Source organism: Cololabis saira, chromosome 11, assembly GCF_033807715.1.
Source record: "Cololabis saira isolate AMF1-May2022 chromosome 11, fColSai1.1, whole genome shotgun sequence".
In the NCBI taxonomy this organism is placed as follows: Eukaryota; Metazoa; Chordata; class Actinopteri; order Beloniformes; family Belonidae; genus Cololabis; species Cololabis saira.
The window spans coordinates 22,468,297-22,487,270 of record NC_084597.1 but is presented as its reverse complement, the minus strand read 5'-3'; the positions used below and the strand labels follow the sequence as shown (position 1 = coordinate 22,487,270).

The 18,974-nt window shown below is 39.4% G+C and overlaps 1 protein-coding gene across 4 annotated transcripts in view; it reads right to left on the bottom strand.

The window, feature by feature from the left end:
• scarb1 (scavenger receptor class B, member 1) overlaps nucleotides 1–14,917 on the bottom strand; it is a 34,399-nt gene extending 19,482 nt beyond the window's left edge. For 3 of the 4 annotated variants that reach the window (XM_061734028.1, XM_061734031.1, XM_061734030.1), the window contains exons 1-6: nucleotides 8,965–9,287; nucleotides 7,033–7,193; nucleotides 3,792–3,933; nucleotides 3,499–3,702; nucleotides 229–324; nucleotides 34–149 (exon numbers count right to left, since the gene is read on the bottom strand). In XM_061734028.1, the coding sequence (XP_061590012.1) occupies nucleotides 34–149; nucleotides 229–324; nucleotides 3,499–3,702; nucleotides 3,792–3,933; nucleotides 7,033–7,193; nucleotides 8,965–9,084 (839 nt within the window). In that variant the 5' untranslated portion in view covers nucleotides 9,085–9,287. Of the gene's footprint in view, nucleotides 1–33; nucleotides 150–228; nucleotides 325–3,498; nucleotides 3,703–3,791; nucleotides 3,934–7,032; nucleotides 7,194–8,964; nucleotides 9,288–14,742 lie in introns of those variants that run through there. The other variant, XM_061734029.1, reaches the window with a different exon arrangement.
• Nucleotides 14,918–18,974: the final 4,057 nt, after the last annotated feature.

Here is an 18,974-nt window from a genome sequence, read left to right as displayed (position 1 = left end):
TAGCGTGAGGGAGGAGCAGACAGAGTGTCTCACCTGCAGGCATCTGGGCTGTAGAAAGGTAAAGTGGTCTCCTTGGTCATGAATGGAGGCCACATCTGTCCAGCGGTTCCGTTGATCATGTTAGTTTGAGGCGTCCTCCAGTAGGCCAGCTGTCAGAGGAGGACGACGGTCAGCCGCGTGAAGTCAAATTAATAAGACGATGATAAAACCATCCCCGGTGAGTCTCACCTCGGTCAGGCCGTTCCAAGAGTTCACTTTGTGCACTTTAGTAATGTCGTCTTTCCCGGTGTTGATGGTGAACAGTCCGGTGTTGGAGTTGTTGAACTAGATAATACAAGTATTTATTTTAGTAAATTATAGGCACAGAGACAAGTATAAACAAGAAGGCTTAAAAATATGCATTTCTAATGGAGGATAGGGCTGTTCGATTAATCGATTTTAAATCGTAATCACGATTATGTAATTAGAACGATGTTAAAACGTGAAACTCGTAAAATCGATTTTTCACTTTTTTTTTTAAATTGGAAATATAACTTACTGTATGTTTGCAAGTGCTGATTTGCTGATTTTTTTTTCCAGAGATAAAACTTTATATTTTATTATATTTTTTAAAACTTTTTTTCAACTTATTTTACAGAGTTTTGCACTTTATTCATTCATTTTGGGGCAAATGTTCAATTAAAAAACAGCATATTTGAAATCATTTCTTTGCCTTTTGTCAATTCACAAAATAATCGTAATCGTAATCGAAAATCGGATTTTGAGAGAAAAAAATCAAGATTTTATTTTTGGGCAAAATCGAACAGCCCTAATGGAGGATAGACCAAAGAAAAAGGCAGAAAACTGCAGACTTGAAAAATCACATACGGCACACATCTCAAAAGCATGGCTTCACAGAACATGAGACCAGGTTTTAGACTGGTCCATCTGCAGTCCAGACCTTTTACCAACTGAAAACATCTGATTTTCATAACAAAACACATTTCCAGACCTTAGACTCCAGCTTATTGAGCAGAAAAGACCTAAATTCTCTCAAAAACCAGCCTTTGACTGGACGGAGAATGGGAAACTCGGATAAATGCTCCTGAGGGAGTCTGAGCTGTCAGGATGGTGTTTTGTCTGAGCACAACACAGTCACTTTTGTTACCAAAGAACAGAACTCTTTCCTGTACTGTATGTGCGGGTTTAAAGAATCATGACATGAAAAGGTCTGGTCACCCTGCACACCTCAGATGTTGAAATCTTCTGACATGTCATAATGAACTCTGAGCGGTAATCATCTGATAACCTTTCAAGCTGAAACATGTATTTATTGAGGGTCATTTAACCATTGATGTGGTAACTGAGTCAACACTACCCTCTCAGCACAGACTTTGCCTCAAAAACAACGTTTTTTGTAAGCTGTTTGTGAAAAGCGAATACAGTTACACCTCCACCTTTAACGTGTAACCGGGAGATGCTGGGGAAGTTCTGCCCCTTTGGGAACTGTAGCACTCTGTTCCTAGTTGTAAACATGTAAGAATGCCCCAGGTACTTAGAACTGAATACGGCTGAAGAAGGAGAGCCTGCAGAAATGCCGTCAGGCTGAAGAAGGAGTCCTACCAAGCCATGTTGGCCTGTGAGACTCCTGAGTAGTAGATGGGTACCAGCAGGCCAAGCGAGCCGCAGCTCGGGCAGTCCTGGAGGCAAAAACTCGGGTCTGAGAGGAGTTCGGGGAGGCCATGGAGGAAGACTTTCGGTCGGCGCCGAGGAAATTCTGGCGAACCGTTTGGCGCCTCAGAAAAGGGAAGCAGTACACTGCCAACATCATTTACGGTGCAGGTGGGGGTTCATACTTTTTATGGACAGGATATCTAGGCGTAGCCAGGGGCCTGAGGGGATCCGGTTTGGGAACCTCAGGATTTCATCTCTGCTTTTTACTAAATATTTTTGGCTAAACAATATAATATGACAAAGTTGAAAATCACTAATTTCAACTAACCCTACAAACTCATACACTCTGCACCTTTTTCCTGTCACGTTTTTTAGAGGGACTTTGTCATAAATTAGTAGTCCAACATACTTACTGACAAGATAAAAAAAATACTTTATAACCTGTGAATAACTGAATGTTTTTGCAGATCAGCCCTGCACAATTTTATAGTTCTCAGGAAAAATAGTAGAAATGTTCTATACATTTTCTTTGCATTGCATTCTTTCCTCTAGTGCTGTAATTCTATTCAATTGTAGTACTATTTTATAAAGCTTCCTCATTGCCAATTACACAATTTTATGATCACTATTATTATTCTGTGTTGAATGTGAAAACATTCTAATTTTGATTCTTATTGAACATAGAACTCTACATTTACATTTGTATCATAACAATTCTGTCTCTTGTTTTATCCCCATAAATCCCCATCGGTCGGACATCCCTCCTTGTCTTTCAGCTCACGCCAGTGAGTGAACGCCGGGCCAATGTTTATTCTTGCCCAGGCATTTAGCTTGTTACTCTCCCGCTTTATTTTTTTCGCCTTCTCCGTTAAAACTTTTATTTTCTTCTGATTTTTCACTGCTTCGGCCATGATAACAACTCCGCGTTTAGCTCAACACTAGCTTCTGCTGAGCTCTGCGCTCCACGCCTCGCCCAGCTTTCGTCTCGACTACGAATCGAGAAGGAGGGGGAAGTGACGTATGCCGTAAAGCAGTCAAAGCCGTAAAGATTTGTAGTTTTTTTGTGTGGCAGGGTTCCTACCATGCACCTCAAAGTTACATAGTGCCAGTGAAGGCGATACAGACCCCTCAGATCATGACAGAGGTGTCATTAAACCTGTTGTAAGTTGATGTACCATCACAATGACTCTGGACATATTATATTAAGGTGGAAAAGTTACATAGTGCTGCTTTAACAAGAGTTTTTAAAGCAATCAAACTGTAATATTTGTGAAGTAGCAAAATAAGTTTCCTTCTACTGATGAGCATTTTATGCGAAGACTAAGCATGAGCCAGTGATTGTCAGTAGAAGGGAACACCTTATTGGTGCCCAATTTTCTCAGTAAACAGGTAGGTTACACGGCGGTGCAGGGTGAAAAGATCCTAAATAGCCCAGAAAAAAAAAGAGTTTGGACTCCTGCAATCCCAACAATCTGTGAACAAATGGAGGAAATTCAAGGCCACTGTGTTTGAGCTCCAAAAGCAGCAAGAAAAACAACCCAGGATATTTTCTTAAACTTTTCCTGGCCGATGGCTGTTAACATTCACAAATCCAACAAGAGGAGCATGCTGAACAATAATGGTGTGCATAACGGGCCCCCTGCCCATCTGGAGATCATTAATGAGTACGGGGTCCAGGCTAAGCGCTGCTGGAAAACATGTTTGAAAGGAAGGCTGAAACCAAAGAGAGCTCAGCATGAAAGAACATCGGCCCAGTAATAAACATGGTGGAGGTAAAATCATTGTCTGGACCCGGGCCAGGAGAGAAGCTGCTCCACAAAAGAACAACCCATGTTTCACACTCACTTCTGCAAAGAGGCCAAACTTTCCCGTAGAGGGCAACATGCCGGGGAAGTACTTGTTGAGGAATTCGACCAGCTGGCTGTCGTATCCCCACATCAGCTCCCCCACCGTCTTGGTCAGGAAGGGCCCCTCCTTGAACGTCTTGAAGGTGGCGCTGATCATTAAACGCATGGCGTAGGGCAGGTCCTCCATCATCACCGCTGCACCCTAGTCATGGTATTGGGAAAGCAAACATCTCACCACACATATTGAAGGGAATTGTGAAGGTGACACGACGAAGGTGGATGGAGCCTCACCAGCACCAACATGTTGGGGATGGTGACGACATCAGACTCGTTTCCTACAGACATGGAGGGTTCGAAGAAGTATCTCCTGTATTCTCTGTACGACACTGTGCTGTTGGGGTGGAAGGTGATGTTGTCCTTCTGACACCTCTTTCTAGGAAAGGAAATAAGCATACACACCCTTAAAGTCCAACAGAGGCAGGGAGAAGGAGAGATATCTCACTGGACTAATCATCAGTAAAATCAACTCATCAAAGTGAGTCTCAATATTCAGCAAAAATACTATTTCAAAGAAAACTAAGCCCAAAAGAAAAAAAAAAAACATGTAGGCAATGCCAAGTACCTCGCCCATTGCTTCCGTAGGATTTAAGAGGGTACGTTAAAATTGGGTGCTGCTAATCATCATCATTGATGAACTGATGATCAGCAGATGCTCATCTACTGAGGGTTCCTGCTGCTGAAGGTGGATCCATTCATTGGGGGTACTTGGTATTACCCACATTAATATTTCTCTTTTTGGCTTCATTGTTATCAAAACATGGAATGATGTATGAAGTAATATGCTATTGTTTACTATGACCCACTACGATCATGCGATTTTTATTATGTTTTTACTAAAAAGCACTATAGGCAGTACAGGAGTTGAGGGGGGATGAGGGGGGATGGCATCCCCCCTGAAATAAAAACGGTCAAAATCATCCCCCCGTAAAACTGCCATCCCTCCTTTCCATCCCTTATGTCATTTCATCAATGAATGTGGTTTTACTGCTATTTCAACATATAGAGTCATCACCAGAAAAATAACTTATTTGACCATTTTCACCTGTTTCAAGTACATTTTCACTTTAAATAAGTAGGAAAATCTGCCACTGGGACAAGATTTTATCTTCTTATTACAAGCAAAAAAATCTTGTTCCACATGCAGATTTTTCTACTTATTTCAAGTCAAAATCTACTTGAAACAGGTGAAAATTGTTGTTTTTTTCCAGTGATGATTCTTGTTTTAAGGATAATGAGATTTTTTTTAATAAAATGAGACATTTTAACTAGAAATAAGACAAATATTCTTGTTAAGATTTTGAGTTTTTGCAGTGATCCATTATTACTTATCCTGTGAAGGACAGAGTCATATTGATAAGTTCAGAAAACTGTTTTTTATTGTTGTGTTTTGATGTATTTGATGTAAGCCCAGTGGATATTTAAAGCTTACAGAAGGCTGCATTTAACTGCTGCTATGTCATTCCTGCAGTATTTCTGCAGGTGTTTTGGTCACTGCTATTATTTGTAATATATTATATTATTTGTAATCAGCACAAATTATCTGTCCCCATATGATAAAATCCACCATCCCCCCCTGAATTCTTTTTACAACTCGAGTCCTGACTATAGGACTAAAGGAGTCCCAAATGTTGCTTGACTGGACTTCTTAAAGTAAGACAGCAGCTAAAGCGCGGTTTTGGTGTTGCGAGACGAACAGTTTCTTCCTTCGACCTGGCATATTTTAGTGCTGACTCAGGTCACATCATGAGGTCTTTAAACCAAACTAAACATGTGACTAAAGATTAGATATGCCAAGTAAATGGTAAACTGGCAAACAGTCACATAGTAAGTTCTATCAACGTGTTCAGATCAGGAACATCCACTTGAAAAGGAATTCTTGATTTTAAATATGTACTTATAACATAATTATGAAGGAGTAGTAGGAGCTCTGAATTATTTCAGTTTTTAATCTGTATTTTGGTCCTCTGGCAGACATAAACAACTTGTTTTCCCCTGAAACCCGAGCTAGTAAAAATAGCTTCTAGACTTGAAGTTGCAAGTTCATGGAGAACACGCATCGTCATAGACTGGCAACAACGTCAAGTTTAAAGAATCAAAATGTGTCCGTGCAAGAAAGAGGGGCACTTCTGCCCAAGCTTAAACAAAGGGCAGAAAAAAAAAAAAGAAAAAACAGGCCGACTTTGCACTCATTTAAACTCTTAAAGGCAGTTTTCCTTCTGAAATAGCTGCAGAACAATAACTGCATTCTGGCAGGACAACAATAGTTGATTTCTTCTTTACTTTCTGTGGCTAGATTTCTTTGGCGTCTTCTCCGTGGAACCAGGAGGGGTAATTATGTAATTTCTGAGACAATAAGAGAAAATCACGGCCATAATGACACCCGGGACCAAAGCCTGTCGGGTTCCAGCAGAGGTCTTTGCCAACATATCTGGCCTAAATTAAAGTTTTACAAGGTTTTCTAGTTGGAACTGCTCTGGATAACGGCCTGAAAAGATAATTTTGGATGACGAGATTAAAAAAAACAAACAAAGTTTTGATGCTTGATCCATTTCCAGGGTTTTTTATCTTGTGTGTTCATTTCAGCTTTAAAACCTCATTAATTAGGTTCATTTGGTCCAACAACATTTGAGAAAATATATTTAAAAAACTGAATGATTATGAAACATCCCATTCAAGCGTAAAAACCGGTGACACCAACTCAGCCAGCAGGATTCTGGGATACACAAGTCTGTCTTGTTTGTTGTGAAAAAAAGCTCCAGATGTTAAGTGCGGTAGATCCACATGTGCAGCCTGACATCTGCAGTCTTCGTGCTTGGCAAAGATCTCCTCAGAAGTAACATGCTCCAGTCATGAAGCTTTGATGGAGGCCTGACTGGAGGAACTGAATCCAGTCAAAGAAGTGCAGCGGTACTTGGCATAACTCACATTCTTTTTTTTTTAGGGGGAGGGGCTTTATGTTTGCTAAATAAATCAGATGACTAAATAAAAATAGATGTAAGAAATTAAACAAAAAAATTTATGATTAAGGACACCAAGTTTTGCGTGTCTTTACATTACATAATTTTAGGTTGCATCCTGCTGTGGAACCGGGTCAAAGTTCAACTGCACTAATTTCAGACTATCTGCATGTTGTCAGCGTGTCCCAGACAAAACGCCCAGCTGACACAGATACGCAAGAAGCTGCTCAGCCACATGAAAACCAGCCACTTATAACCTGCCTGAACATGACGTAGCTGAATCAGACACCTCACATATTTAAAGTGGGGAGTCTTGCTTTTGAAACAGAAAAATCAAAACAGAGGGGCCTGCAACTTGCAACACTGCGGCGGGCTGCAGGACAAAGTGTGCTGATAGGAAAGTACAAGGCAGCAGAAAATACAGGGCTGGGTGGAGACTCAGTGTGATACTCCACCTACTGAGGCCACTACAGATATCTGTACGCATGGCGACCTGTCGGGGCTCGGAGCATTACCTGTATACATAAGGGCCTTTCTGCTCCACCATGGGCTTCTCTCCTTTCAGGATCTCATTAGGGTTGAGGACGTTGAAGAAGTAGACCGACATGAAGAAGGGCACAGGGAGATCCTTCCACATGGTGTACGAGAGGTCGTTCTTTGGATCAATGATCGTGTTCTAAAATTAAAAACAGAAAAGCCAAGAACAAATGCATTTCATTATCAACTTGTACAACTATTAATTTAAAACTAAAATGTCCCTTTTATACGCCCGGAGCACAAACAGCACCCAGAAACCTTCATGCTCCTTAACCACGGCTTTGGTAATCATCATCACAGCTGTTTTAATCTACCATTTCAATCATAACTTTGTTCCTGCATATACATCAGAGTGGGTTTTCAGTCAACAGAAGTAAATATCTTGTGGGGTTTTTTCCCTCCACACTACAACATTTTTACGATTTAAAAGACCACACGAAATGCCAGAATCCCTCAAGCCTCTTGACCAGTTTTAATGATGGCAGTAAAATTCAGTTCAATTGTATTTATTTGGTGTCTATTACAACAGAAGTTGTCTCTAGGCGCTTTCCAGAGGCCCAGAACATAAAAGAGATTAAGTTAAAAAAAAGAAGAGTCAGCTGCCCCCCCACCCCGCACACACACACACACACACACACACACACACACACACACACACACACACACACACACACACACACACACACACACACACACACACACACACACACACACACACACACACACACACACACACACACACACACACACACAAACCTATTAATTTTATGAATATTGAAATAAAATAAATATTAGAGTTAAGTGTTTATTTGTTACAGATCAAACTTCAAATGTATAACTATATAAAATTTTAAATGATTACTAGGTAGAGGAGTGTTAAAGCCTCTTTTTTTAATTCAATGAAATCATTTGCGTAAATTGTAAACTGTATATACCTTTTTCATTTTTTGAAATGTTGTACTTAGAATTATAAAATATCATAATTTCTATAACTTATATTGAATAATTTCATATTTATATTTCTTACTTTTAATATATAAATGAAAAGATTGGCATGATACATATACATATATACAATTTCTTTAAATATAAAAATAATTGCAAATATTGATGTTTACACTTTGAATAAAAGACCAAAAATAAGGGGGAAGATTAAATTAAGTGTAATATATATAGCTCAAAAGAATTAAGGGACACACTTCCATTGGAGGCCACACACTAACGAGCCTCATTTTGACATGTTTAAAGATAACACTGCTCTTTCTTTTAGCTGTCACTTTACATGATATGTATTTAGATTATCTTGTGATGAGTTTGTCATATATATATATATATATATATATATATATATACACATACATACATAATTTTTGGCAGTCTAAAAACAAATGTTATGGTAAATATTCACAGATGCCTGAAACAACACACTAAACTAAATGAATTAGAATATTATTTTGATCCAAGGATGTTTTTTTATTGTATATTTTAAATTGTTATAACAACGGCTCATTAAAATTAGGTGTAAATAAACTTTTTTCAATTAACATTTTGTAATGCTAGCATAGACTCCTGAAGCCTTTTTAATTAAAACTAAGCAAAACAAAAGGCTCTCTCCTTCTTTTATTTGCATTAATTTTGAAGAGTATAACTGTTTTGTATTTGGCTGTTAAGTTTAAACCCCTGCCGCTGCTCAACGACAGTCTTTTATACTTTAATGTACAGGTAACAGTATGAGCGGAGTGTTTACCGGACAGCGCACCTTCACGCCGCCGCACGCGGCACCGCCGCTGCGCGCCGCGCGCCGCCGCACGCGACCCTCATCTTTGACGCTCCTGCATGGATCTGCAGCAGCGTGTGTCTCTGATTAAAACCCAGCAGGACATGATGTTCCAGACCGGCTCACGGCTTACCTTCACCACCTGGCCATCAATGATCAGCGGTCCCACGAAGACCAGCACGGTTCCGAAGAACGCCGTGAGCATGCCGGCAACGATGAACCCGGCGGCAACGCTGGATGAATTAATTGCCATAATCACAGGCTGCCGGCGCTCTGGAGCTTTTTGTTTTTGTCCAAGTACCACGTCGCTGCGCCACTAAACAGAGTAAACTGTCCTTAATCAACTTCACGACGTGTCAGCGAGTAATTGGCAGTTTCATTTTCAGTTGAAGTCCACTCGCCGGCTCTAACTCACACCTTTCTGATTAATGTTGTTGACCTGTGTTATTGTTGCCATATTTATAATCGCTTGTTACGCCTCCGCGGCCCAGAGCATTCTGGGAAACGTAGTTCGCCTGTTAACATGGACTGGACAACCAGATTTGATTTGAGATTTAAAAACATTTACAGTCTATATTGAAGTAAACTCTCAATCTTACGACCAAGCTTTCAATTTTCAAATCCCCAGCAAGATAATATAAAAGAGTACAAAAGAAACAGTAAATTACATGAGATGAAATGGCATGCCACATTAACTAGTCTAGAGACAGGCTACTGACCTACAGAGTAACACTGCTCTTTCTTTTAGCTGTCACTTTACATGATATGTATTTAGATTATCTTGTGATGAGTTTGTCATATATATATATATATATATATATATATATATATATATATATATATATATATGTATATGTATGTGTGTATATGTACATATGTATGTTTATGTATATATATATATATATATATATATATATATATATATATATATATATATATATATTATATTTGTATATATGTATATATAAAATCAGAAATGCAAAACCAGTAAACTACCTCATACTGTGCAATATTCTTTACTCATCTATGTGCAATATTCTTCCATCCATTCAAGTGCAATATTATTCTCTCATTCACTCATTTTTATAGTGTATATATATATTTATGTTTCCTGTTTCTCATTTTGTTGTTTACAGTCTCTGTTTTCATAGTGTTTGCATGTGTGCACTTTTACGGAGCTGCTGCCTAATCTCATTGTACCAGTATAATGATAATAAAGGCTTTCTATTCTTTCTATTCTAACAGAGCTTCTATTATCATAAACTCTGTTACTTTTGGTGTTTATAATAGTTCTGTATTATTTTGTTCACATTAAGTGGGACATACACATGGCAGACATCAGTACGTTTGTTCGTGCCAAATAGAGTGTCGAGGACTGGCACGAATTATTGCTAATCATGGCTTGCAGCATCGACTGCGAATCCAACATTTGAAAAGTTTCATAGCCTTCAGCTGTTAATGGCTTTTCTGCAATTTAAACTGAAACACAGTCAACTCAGTTGTGACATCATGCTGCATTAAACTGTGTTCTGAACTGGGTGAAATAAAAAGACCTACAGCACAATAAGGCCTATAGAACTGCCACTGAGCTCCGGATTTTAGAAAACTCTGGCATCATCCATGCTGACCGGATCAAATAAGTTGATGTCAGAGCAACGTGACAGCTCACGTGCTCTCGTGGCATCTCCATCTACATTTAGTTGATATCTTTGGGAAGTAACGCATTTGTAAGCATGTAGTAGTACTTTTTCTGCAGGTCAGAGGTTCGTGAAAACATTTCAGCATTGTCACTTCCAAGCTGCGAATTAAATTGCAGCATCATCCCCAGTTCTAATGCCACGATTAACTCAGCATGCAGTCCAACGCAGACTAAATTCAGACCCCTGAGGAAAATAAAACAAGCTGCACCTGTCTGTTCCCATTTAAACCATGACTGGTTTAAAGTACATATAAAAATGTCTGTCTTGTTTTAAACTCATAATGAAGTTTTTAATTATCTTTTTTAACTGTAGATATAGAGAACTGATTAAGTGCTTCCGATTTTTCTGCTGCATTTGACTCCACTCCAATATTTTATCATGAAAGCATACAGCACTTTATCAGTTTAATTTATCTTAGACAGTTATTACACAGTCAGGAGTTGTCTGTACCACTTGGTAAATTTTATTTCTCTTGTAGGGTAGCCCAGGGGTTAATTATGAGCCACTTACATTTTTTTTACTTGTACATGATTAATATTTTGCTCTTTTTGTCTTGATGTTCATCAATGTATATCTGCAATTGTTATAGCTTGATTATTGTCCTTATAAAACACTGGTCAACCATGGTTGAATAAATTCAACCTTGACCTTTTGACCATATTTGGTGTCTTTGTATTTTTACACATTTAACATTAGCCAATTTATGAGTAGTTATTAAAATATAATTTAGCCTTTTGTTATTGAACTGGACAGTTGTGTATAAAATGTGTTAATGTTGTTTAAATACAAAAATCATTTCATACTATGCATGATAACATTTAGCATACTTAAATGAATATTATTCTGCTTTTATTTGGTTCTGGTAATGTTTGGAATTCAGGCCATTTGTGGTGATACGACAGTAAAGGGTTGTAGAGTTTATTCAGGTTCTAATGGTGAATCAAGATTAAATCTGACTCATCTAGTGTCAGCACTGATGAGTTGCTACTGGTGGTGCATCAGCATGTTGGCAGTTTTTTGCATTTCTGGCTGTTTCAAGCATAAGTTGGCTATAAGTGGTTACTTTATTAGATAAAAAAACTAATATCGCACAAAACCTCTGCCACAAAATCTGTTTCCATGAAGCTCAGAACATCCAGATTTTGTTATGAGGATCATAATGCTGAGTCAGTGGTGGAAAGGAATGCTGTAAATTACATATTCTAACTATGCTGTGTTTTCAAAATATTTCCCCTTTTCAGTATTTCCCATTTTTCAGTTTCAGTGGACCTGAAGTAAACCTGTTGATATCTTACCATTATTACTTTTAGTTTTGGTTTAAAGTACAGGTCCCAGTGTGTAGTAAAATCACTTCTGTCCAGTTGGGGCACATGGATCTACTGTGCTGACGACGCTGTGATATTGAGGGAAGACAGTCCAGCATGTATTGCAATACAACTTTGTCCCACAAGGGGTGCACTGAGCGGAATCTCAGGCATCTGTTTTACTTAGAGGTTTTCTGAAGACTGGTTTTGGAGCACCAACCATCTGACTTCCTGGTTGTGGCTCAACTGGCCGCTACAGGCTTCAAAAGCAAGCCAATCTCTATCAACCTCCAGGTTAAAATGTCCAACTTTAGAGCAAAAATAAATATATTTACAGTCTGGTTCAAATAAAACGTTTCGGTCTCAATTGTTTGATTTCACACCATAATGACTCTGAAGGGCTAAGTTTTATTTACACGTGGTGGGCATGTTCAAAATGGGCTTCAGAAACCAACAGGTTACATGTACAAATGTTTGTTTCATTGTTTTTCATAGTTTATGGGTTGGAAACAGCTGCAATATCAATTTTTAAAAGAGATGCACCCCACAGTGGAGAAGGGTGGAGTCCAGTAACTGACTCCACCCCCTTAAACCAGCTGCTGAGTGGGGACGTAAAGGCATGGTTTCAAAGGGGAACTTTTATCTTGCAATATTTGTACATTTTTAAGCATATCAACATAGAACAATGTTTAAGCACAACATTTTAATATTTTGCAGTTGGTTTCCAATAAATCCTCTACTTTTAGCAGGTTCAATTCTCTTTCTACAACCACTATAGCTGTCATTATTATTTTTTACATTTACTCCTTACACGCGGAGCCACGTTTGAGGGATTCCTGGGACGTCATGTTCGTAGTTTCATAGAAGAGCAGTGGATTTGAACCTAAGGCTGCATCGTTGCTGAGCTACGTGAGGCCGTTTTGAACCACTGCATCAAGACAAGAAGAACCAGTTCCTACAGAAAAGATCTCAGGACTATTTTAGGAGGTCTATTACAAAAGAAGTTGTCTCTAGGCGCTTTCCAGAGACCCAGAACATAATCTCAAAAGAGATTAAGTTAAAAAAAAAGAAGAGTCAGCTGCCCCCCCCCCCAACACACACACATACACAAACCCTATTAATTTTATGACTATTGAAATAAAATAAATATTAGAGGTAAGGGTTTATTTATTCCAGATCAAACTCCAAATTTATAAATGTATAAAATGTCATTTTATTTCTAATTTAAAAGGATTACTAGGTAGAGGAGTTTTAAAGCCTCTTTTTTCTAATTCAATGAAATAATTTGTGTAAATTGTAAACATACTGTTAATACATTTTTCTTCTGAAATGTTATACTTAGAATTATAAAATATCATAATTTCTATTACTTATATGGAATAATTATTTTCATATTAATATTTTTTACGTTTAATGTATAATTAAAAGGATTGTCAGGATATACATATATAAATTTTTTTATATAATAATAATTGCAAATATTGATGTTTACACTTTGAATAAAGGACCAAAAATAAGGGGGAAGATTAAATGAATTGTAATATATATAGCTCAAAAGAATTAAGGGACACACTTCCATTGGAGGCCACACACACTAATGAGCCTCATTTTGATGTCTTTTAAGAACATTACAAAGTTGGATCAGCCTGTTGTATGTTTTTCCACTTAACTTTTTAGTGTGACTAGAAATCCACACCTTAATTTGATTTCCACTGATAATTTTTGTGTGATTTTAAGCACATTCAACTAAGATTTTATTCATTCACTATAGCTTTCATTATTATTTTTTACATCGTTGCCAGCCAAGCGTCTTACACGCGGAGCCACGTTTGAGGGATTCCTGGGACGTCATGTTCGTAGTTTCATAGGAGAGCAGGGGATTTGAACCTTAGGCTGCACCGTTGCTGAGCTGTGAGGCCGTTTTGAACCACTGCATCAAGACAAGAGTAACCTGTTCCTACAGAAAAGATCTCAGGACTATTTTAGGACCATCGACGCACCTGGAGATGCTATAGAAATGAAAAAGGGAACATTGCAGTCTTGTGAATTATTTATTGTTTGTAAGGCCTGGAAAAATACCTTGTGAATGTAAAAAATAAATCTGCAATATATCAGCTTTCTGTTCAAGTTTTCTTTTAAAATTCCAGATTTGTGAAAACTGCACCTGAAAACCAGGTGGTGAAACTAATTAAATTACGATATTATCTCAGATACGTTTCACATGTAATAAACATGCGTCTATTTCTATTGAACGCTCTTTTTCAGTTCTACTTACTGATGAATTGTAGCAGTTTCCACACTAACCGAACTGTAACCTTTAGTTTATTTAAAACTTGGTATCAAAATATCTCAATATAGAAATAGAAAAACAGTTAAAAGGGTATCTAATATGTAATATATTAATATAAAAAGGTGATTTGACCCAGGCCCAGACACACAACACTCAATACACAATACACTCGTCAGTGTGTGATTGTACTAACTGAGAGCACTCAAATGTCACACTTATTTATTTTACTTTGACTCTTTTATTTGATTTTTAATTCCTTCCTTTATTTCAGTGTTCAAGTTTATTTCCATGTATTTATTTGATTATATTTGAGACATTCCATCACTTGTAATGCTCAGTTATATAAATGTTGACCAGCTACCAGGTTCAGCAGTTTTTGGTCATACTGTATCTTTTGTATTTAAAGTTAGCCAAGATTGCTTCAAGCAATCAAGCTTAAGATGAGCACAGATGGTTTGCAGATGTAAATATCTATTATCATTTGACCCTGAGGGTGGAATATTTGACTGGAATGAATGAAATAAAACTTTAGCAAGATAAAATAGATTAAAAAAAAGAAACCTCTGTGATGAAAGTAAACATGAAATAAAGAGGAAATCTGTATCACGATGGCTTACCTTTCCTACTTGATCCCTCATAACTGCTGGTCCAATAATTGCAGTAATTACTCCAAAGATGAACGTCAGAACGCCGGTCACCACAAAACCAACTGCTACTTTGGATTTGTCTATTGCCATTGCTGCCAGTGGTGATCAGAGCTGGATGATCACAGGGAGAGTGTAGTTTCCTCCTGCCGCTGGGACCCGCGGCTCTGGCTGGAAATGTGAATAGGAGTGTTTTGATTTAGAGTCGAGCTCTGAGCAGCGCTGGGCTGAGAGGCAACTTTTATACCCAGCAGATCCCGCCCATCATCATCCTCACTACGTTTACACAAATCCATGCAAATCCACCCAACCAAATTGCAGTCAGATGACTGCTGCAGCCATTGATCTTATTACTGCGTTTGGCTGATAAGGCTGCCATTGTTATTTATCTGCTACAAACTGTTGTGAAACACAAGTCAGTCCAATCAAATCAATTAAATCAAAAGGAACTCACCTTAAGACCATCAAATAAACGTTATGAAACTAGACCTGAGTAGAAGAAACAGAAAGTGAAACGAGCACTGCAACAAACCGGCTGCCTTTATGTCCATCTTCACATCAGAAACTGATCCTGAACACCACGGTTACCTGGTGGACCCAGAAAAGGACAACAGATGCTGTTAGATAGTTCGTCCCTTGGAGACTATCCAAAAATCCTCAACAAAGAGATTAGGCCAGAAGATAATACAAGAACAGATTTCCAGGTGGTAAGAAACAGCTTCACTCTTCAAGAAGTTTCCTCAACAAATAACCACAAAAAAGCAAAATGATGGCTTGAAGACCAGGACCAGCTGAACATCTCTAGCATCTCACCATAGGACAAATACAATTTCTGTCAGCTGACAGATCGTCAATATCCACAAATGATACCAGCAAAGATGCATCGATTCCTATCCTGAGCAGCTCCGAGCTAAGCAGAACTGGATGGATGGAGTTAAAGAATCTCGGTGTCTCCCACCATCCAGCTGAGACAGCACATCGTCTTCAGCCTCATGAGGCTCATAATCGAACTGATCAACAGCAGCGTTGCCCCAGCTCTGGGCTACTGGACTTTCGCCGACGTCACTCATTGCTTTTGAAGTCTGATGGTGCATATTGGCCCATCTTGGCAGGATCTGACTCCACCCATCCCCTGGTTAATCCAGAAATGAGGAATCTGGAGAACAAACCAGCCTGACATATGACTGAGACTCACCCATTTTACCTCAGCTCTGTCGGCTTAGCTCAGGCTAGTTAGTGACGCTAAGTAACATTAGCTTACAGTCTAATCGGTCAATCTTTCCTCATCTCAGGTGTCGTTTCAGAATTGGTCCATCCGTCTTCCTCTCAGACATTGTTTCAGTTGCTACATCTGAATTATATCATCATAGGTTAGCATGAGCAGCCCTTCCCTCGATACAGAACAATCCAAACCAATCACAGTGACCAATCGAGAATATCTGCTCCACCGGAGACATTCTGGATGTTTCTTGTTGATACTAGTCTGGTTATAGCTCCGCTTACATCAAATGTTTCATTTCTCTGACATTTTTTTAAATTAATAAATGAATTGCAAAACATCCTCAAACAATCAATTCGGTTGATTTTATAGGTTGCACCTGTGTTGAGGAGATTAAAACCCCTTCAGTTATCATGAGGACTTTGGAGAAGAAGATGGACCCGTTACACTGATCAAAGGGAGGACTGCAAGACCAAGGGTCTGTTCTTCATGGAGGATTTTTACCTTTTATCATTTCGCACCACGTTGTTGAGTTGTCACGCTCCAGAGATGACAGCATTCAAGGCAGAACATGCAGCTGGTGCTGGGGCGTTGCCTCAACACCCGGAGGAGCTACTACATGTTCATCTGAACCCCAAACTCCTTATCAGGTTGTTGACGCCATCGAAAGGAAAAACCCTGGATCCTCTATATGCAAATGCCCGGTGAGCCCCTGCCCCACCAGCACCCGGATGATCAGTCATCAGATCAAACGGCAAAGTCAAGAGGACATCTGACAGAACATTTAACACTGGGATATCCACAGCCAACCTGGAGACGACGTCAAAATCATCTCTAACTGGATTACAGCTGCTTCATCATCTTAGAATGAAGTCAGTCCCTGTTAAGTATATTTGATAATATACCAGTTGCAAAGCCATGTTGCTCTAACTAAGTGCATGATGGGACAACATCATGACGTGCCTGCGCACACTGTTGTTCTGAGCATGCGGAAGAATAAACGGTCAGAGAGAGAGTTCCCGACCAAGAGAGAAGACGTGTGTGAGACTTTTTGTCCGTGACGTTAATTCCTTTAACCATCTCTGGTGATTGCTAAAACGCAAGACTACTGCAGAAATGTCTAATGCTGCAGGTTATGGGCCCAGTAATGCAGGCCATAGGTGGATGAGACTTTTATTCGACGGTGATGAAAAGTTATGAACTCTGGGAAACTAGGTTTCTCGCGGACATGGAGCTGTGCGGCCTCAGAGATGTAATCGCGGAGAATCCGGATATCGCGGAGGATGACAAATAAGCTGTAAATGAAGATGAGGCAAAGAATGTAGAGGCATATGCAGAGCTGGTGCAATATCTAGACGATAAGAGTTTTTCTTTGGTGATGAGAGACACCAAACGTAATGGAAGAAGAGTACTGGAGATTCTCCGCGAGCACTACGAGGGGAAAGACAAGCCACGCGTTGTGAGTTTGTACTGTAAACTGTCATCGCTCTATAAGGCTAGTGCTGAAACAGTCACTGAATATATTATTAGGGCAGAGAATATATTCACATCATTGAGGAGAGCCGACGAACAGATTAGTGATGGCCTTCAGATAGCCATGGTCGTTAAGGGACTACCTGACTCATACAAGCCATTCGGCGAGCACGTTACGAGAGTACTGAAAAATATGGAAAGAGTGACGTGAATGCAGAAAGTGTAATGAAGAGCGGTGCAACGTGGGAGAGGACGAGGAAAGAAAATGGACCTGGCAGATGTCGAGTGCTACCCGTGCGGTAAAAAGGACACATGGCCAGGACATGTCCTGATGAAACTCAAAGGAGGAGAGAGGATCGCAGATGGAGCACACCACCACGTGGAAGAGGGCGCAGTCGAGGTCGAGGCGGTGACCATGTGAAGAAAGCTGATGGAGAGAAGGATGCAGCATCAACATCTTTCTGTTTCAAGCTGAATGACTGCCCCACACGACATGGAAACAAGAAGGGTCTCTTAGTCGACTGCGTTGCCACATCACACATGATCAACGTTGCCACAAAGTTCACAAAAATCGACAAGAGCTTCAAACCTGAGGGACACGTGATCAAGCTTGCCGACGGCACCAAAGTGAGCGAAATGGCCAAAATGAGGGGAGACGCTAAGATCTACTTGCTGGACAGTGATGGACAACAGATGAAAGCGACATTCAAGCAAGTGCTCTACATCCCATCGTTTCTACAGACCATCTTTTCAGTCAAAGCAGCGATGGCCAACGGAGCTGAGGTCCACTTCAAGGATGGTGATGACTGGCTGGTCCGCAAAGATGGTACCAAGTCCAAAATGGATGTGTATGGTGTATGCTGTATTACCTTAGCACAATAAATGATGAAAATGTTGACAAAGGGTGTGGTTATCATGACATACAATGTACAAACATGGCATAAGATACTTGCTCATTGTAATTTTGATGATGTTGCAAAATTGGAAAAGTTGGTTGAAGGGATGTCCATAAAAGGGGAAAATTACAAGTCCAGTGAAAGCTGTGAAATATGCATACAGGGTAAATTTACACAAACCAGAAACAGGCAGGCGGATGCTAAAACTACAGCTGTACTAGAGCTAGTACACACAGATTTATGCAGCCCTATAGAACCAGCAGACAAGGATGGGTACAGGTAGCAAATAGAATTTACTGATGACTACAGTGGTATGATTTTTCCATACTTTATTAAAGCAAAAAGTGACACGAGAAAAGCTACAGAAAAACTTGTAGCAGATGTAGCTCCATATGTAAAGATTAAGTGCATATGGTCTGATAACGGTACAGAATTTACCGGGCAAGAATTCCAGACATTAGTTAGGAGTAATGGGATAAAACACGAGACTAGTGCACCCTACTCGCCTCATCAAAACGGAACTGCTGAAAGAGGTTGGAGAACCTTATTCGAGATGGCGTGTTGCATGCTATTAGAGAGCAACCTACCCAAGCAATTATGGACATATGCTGTACAGA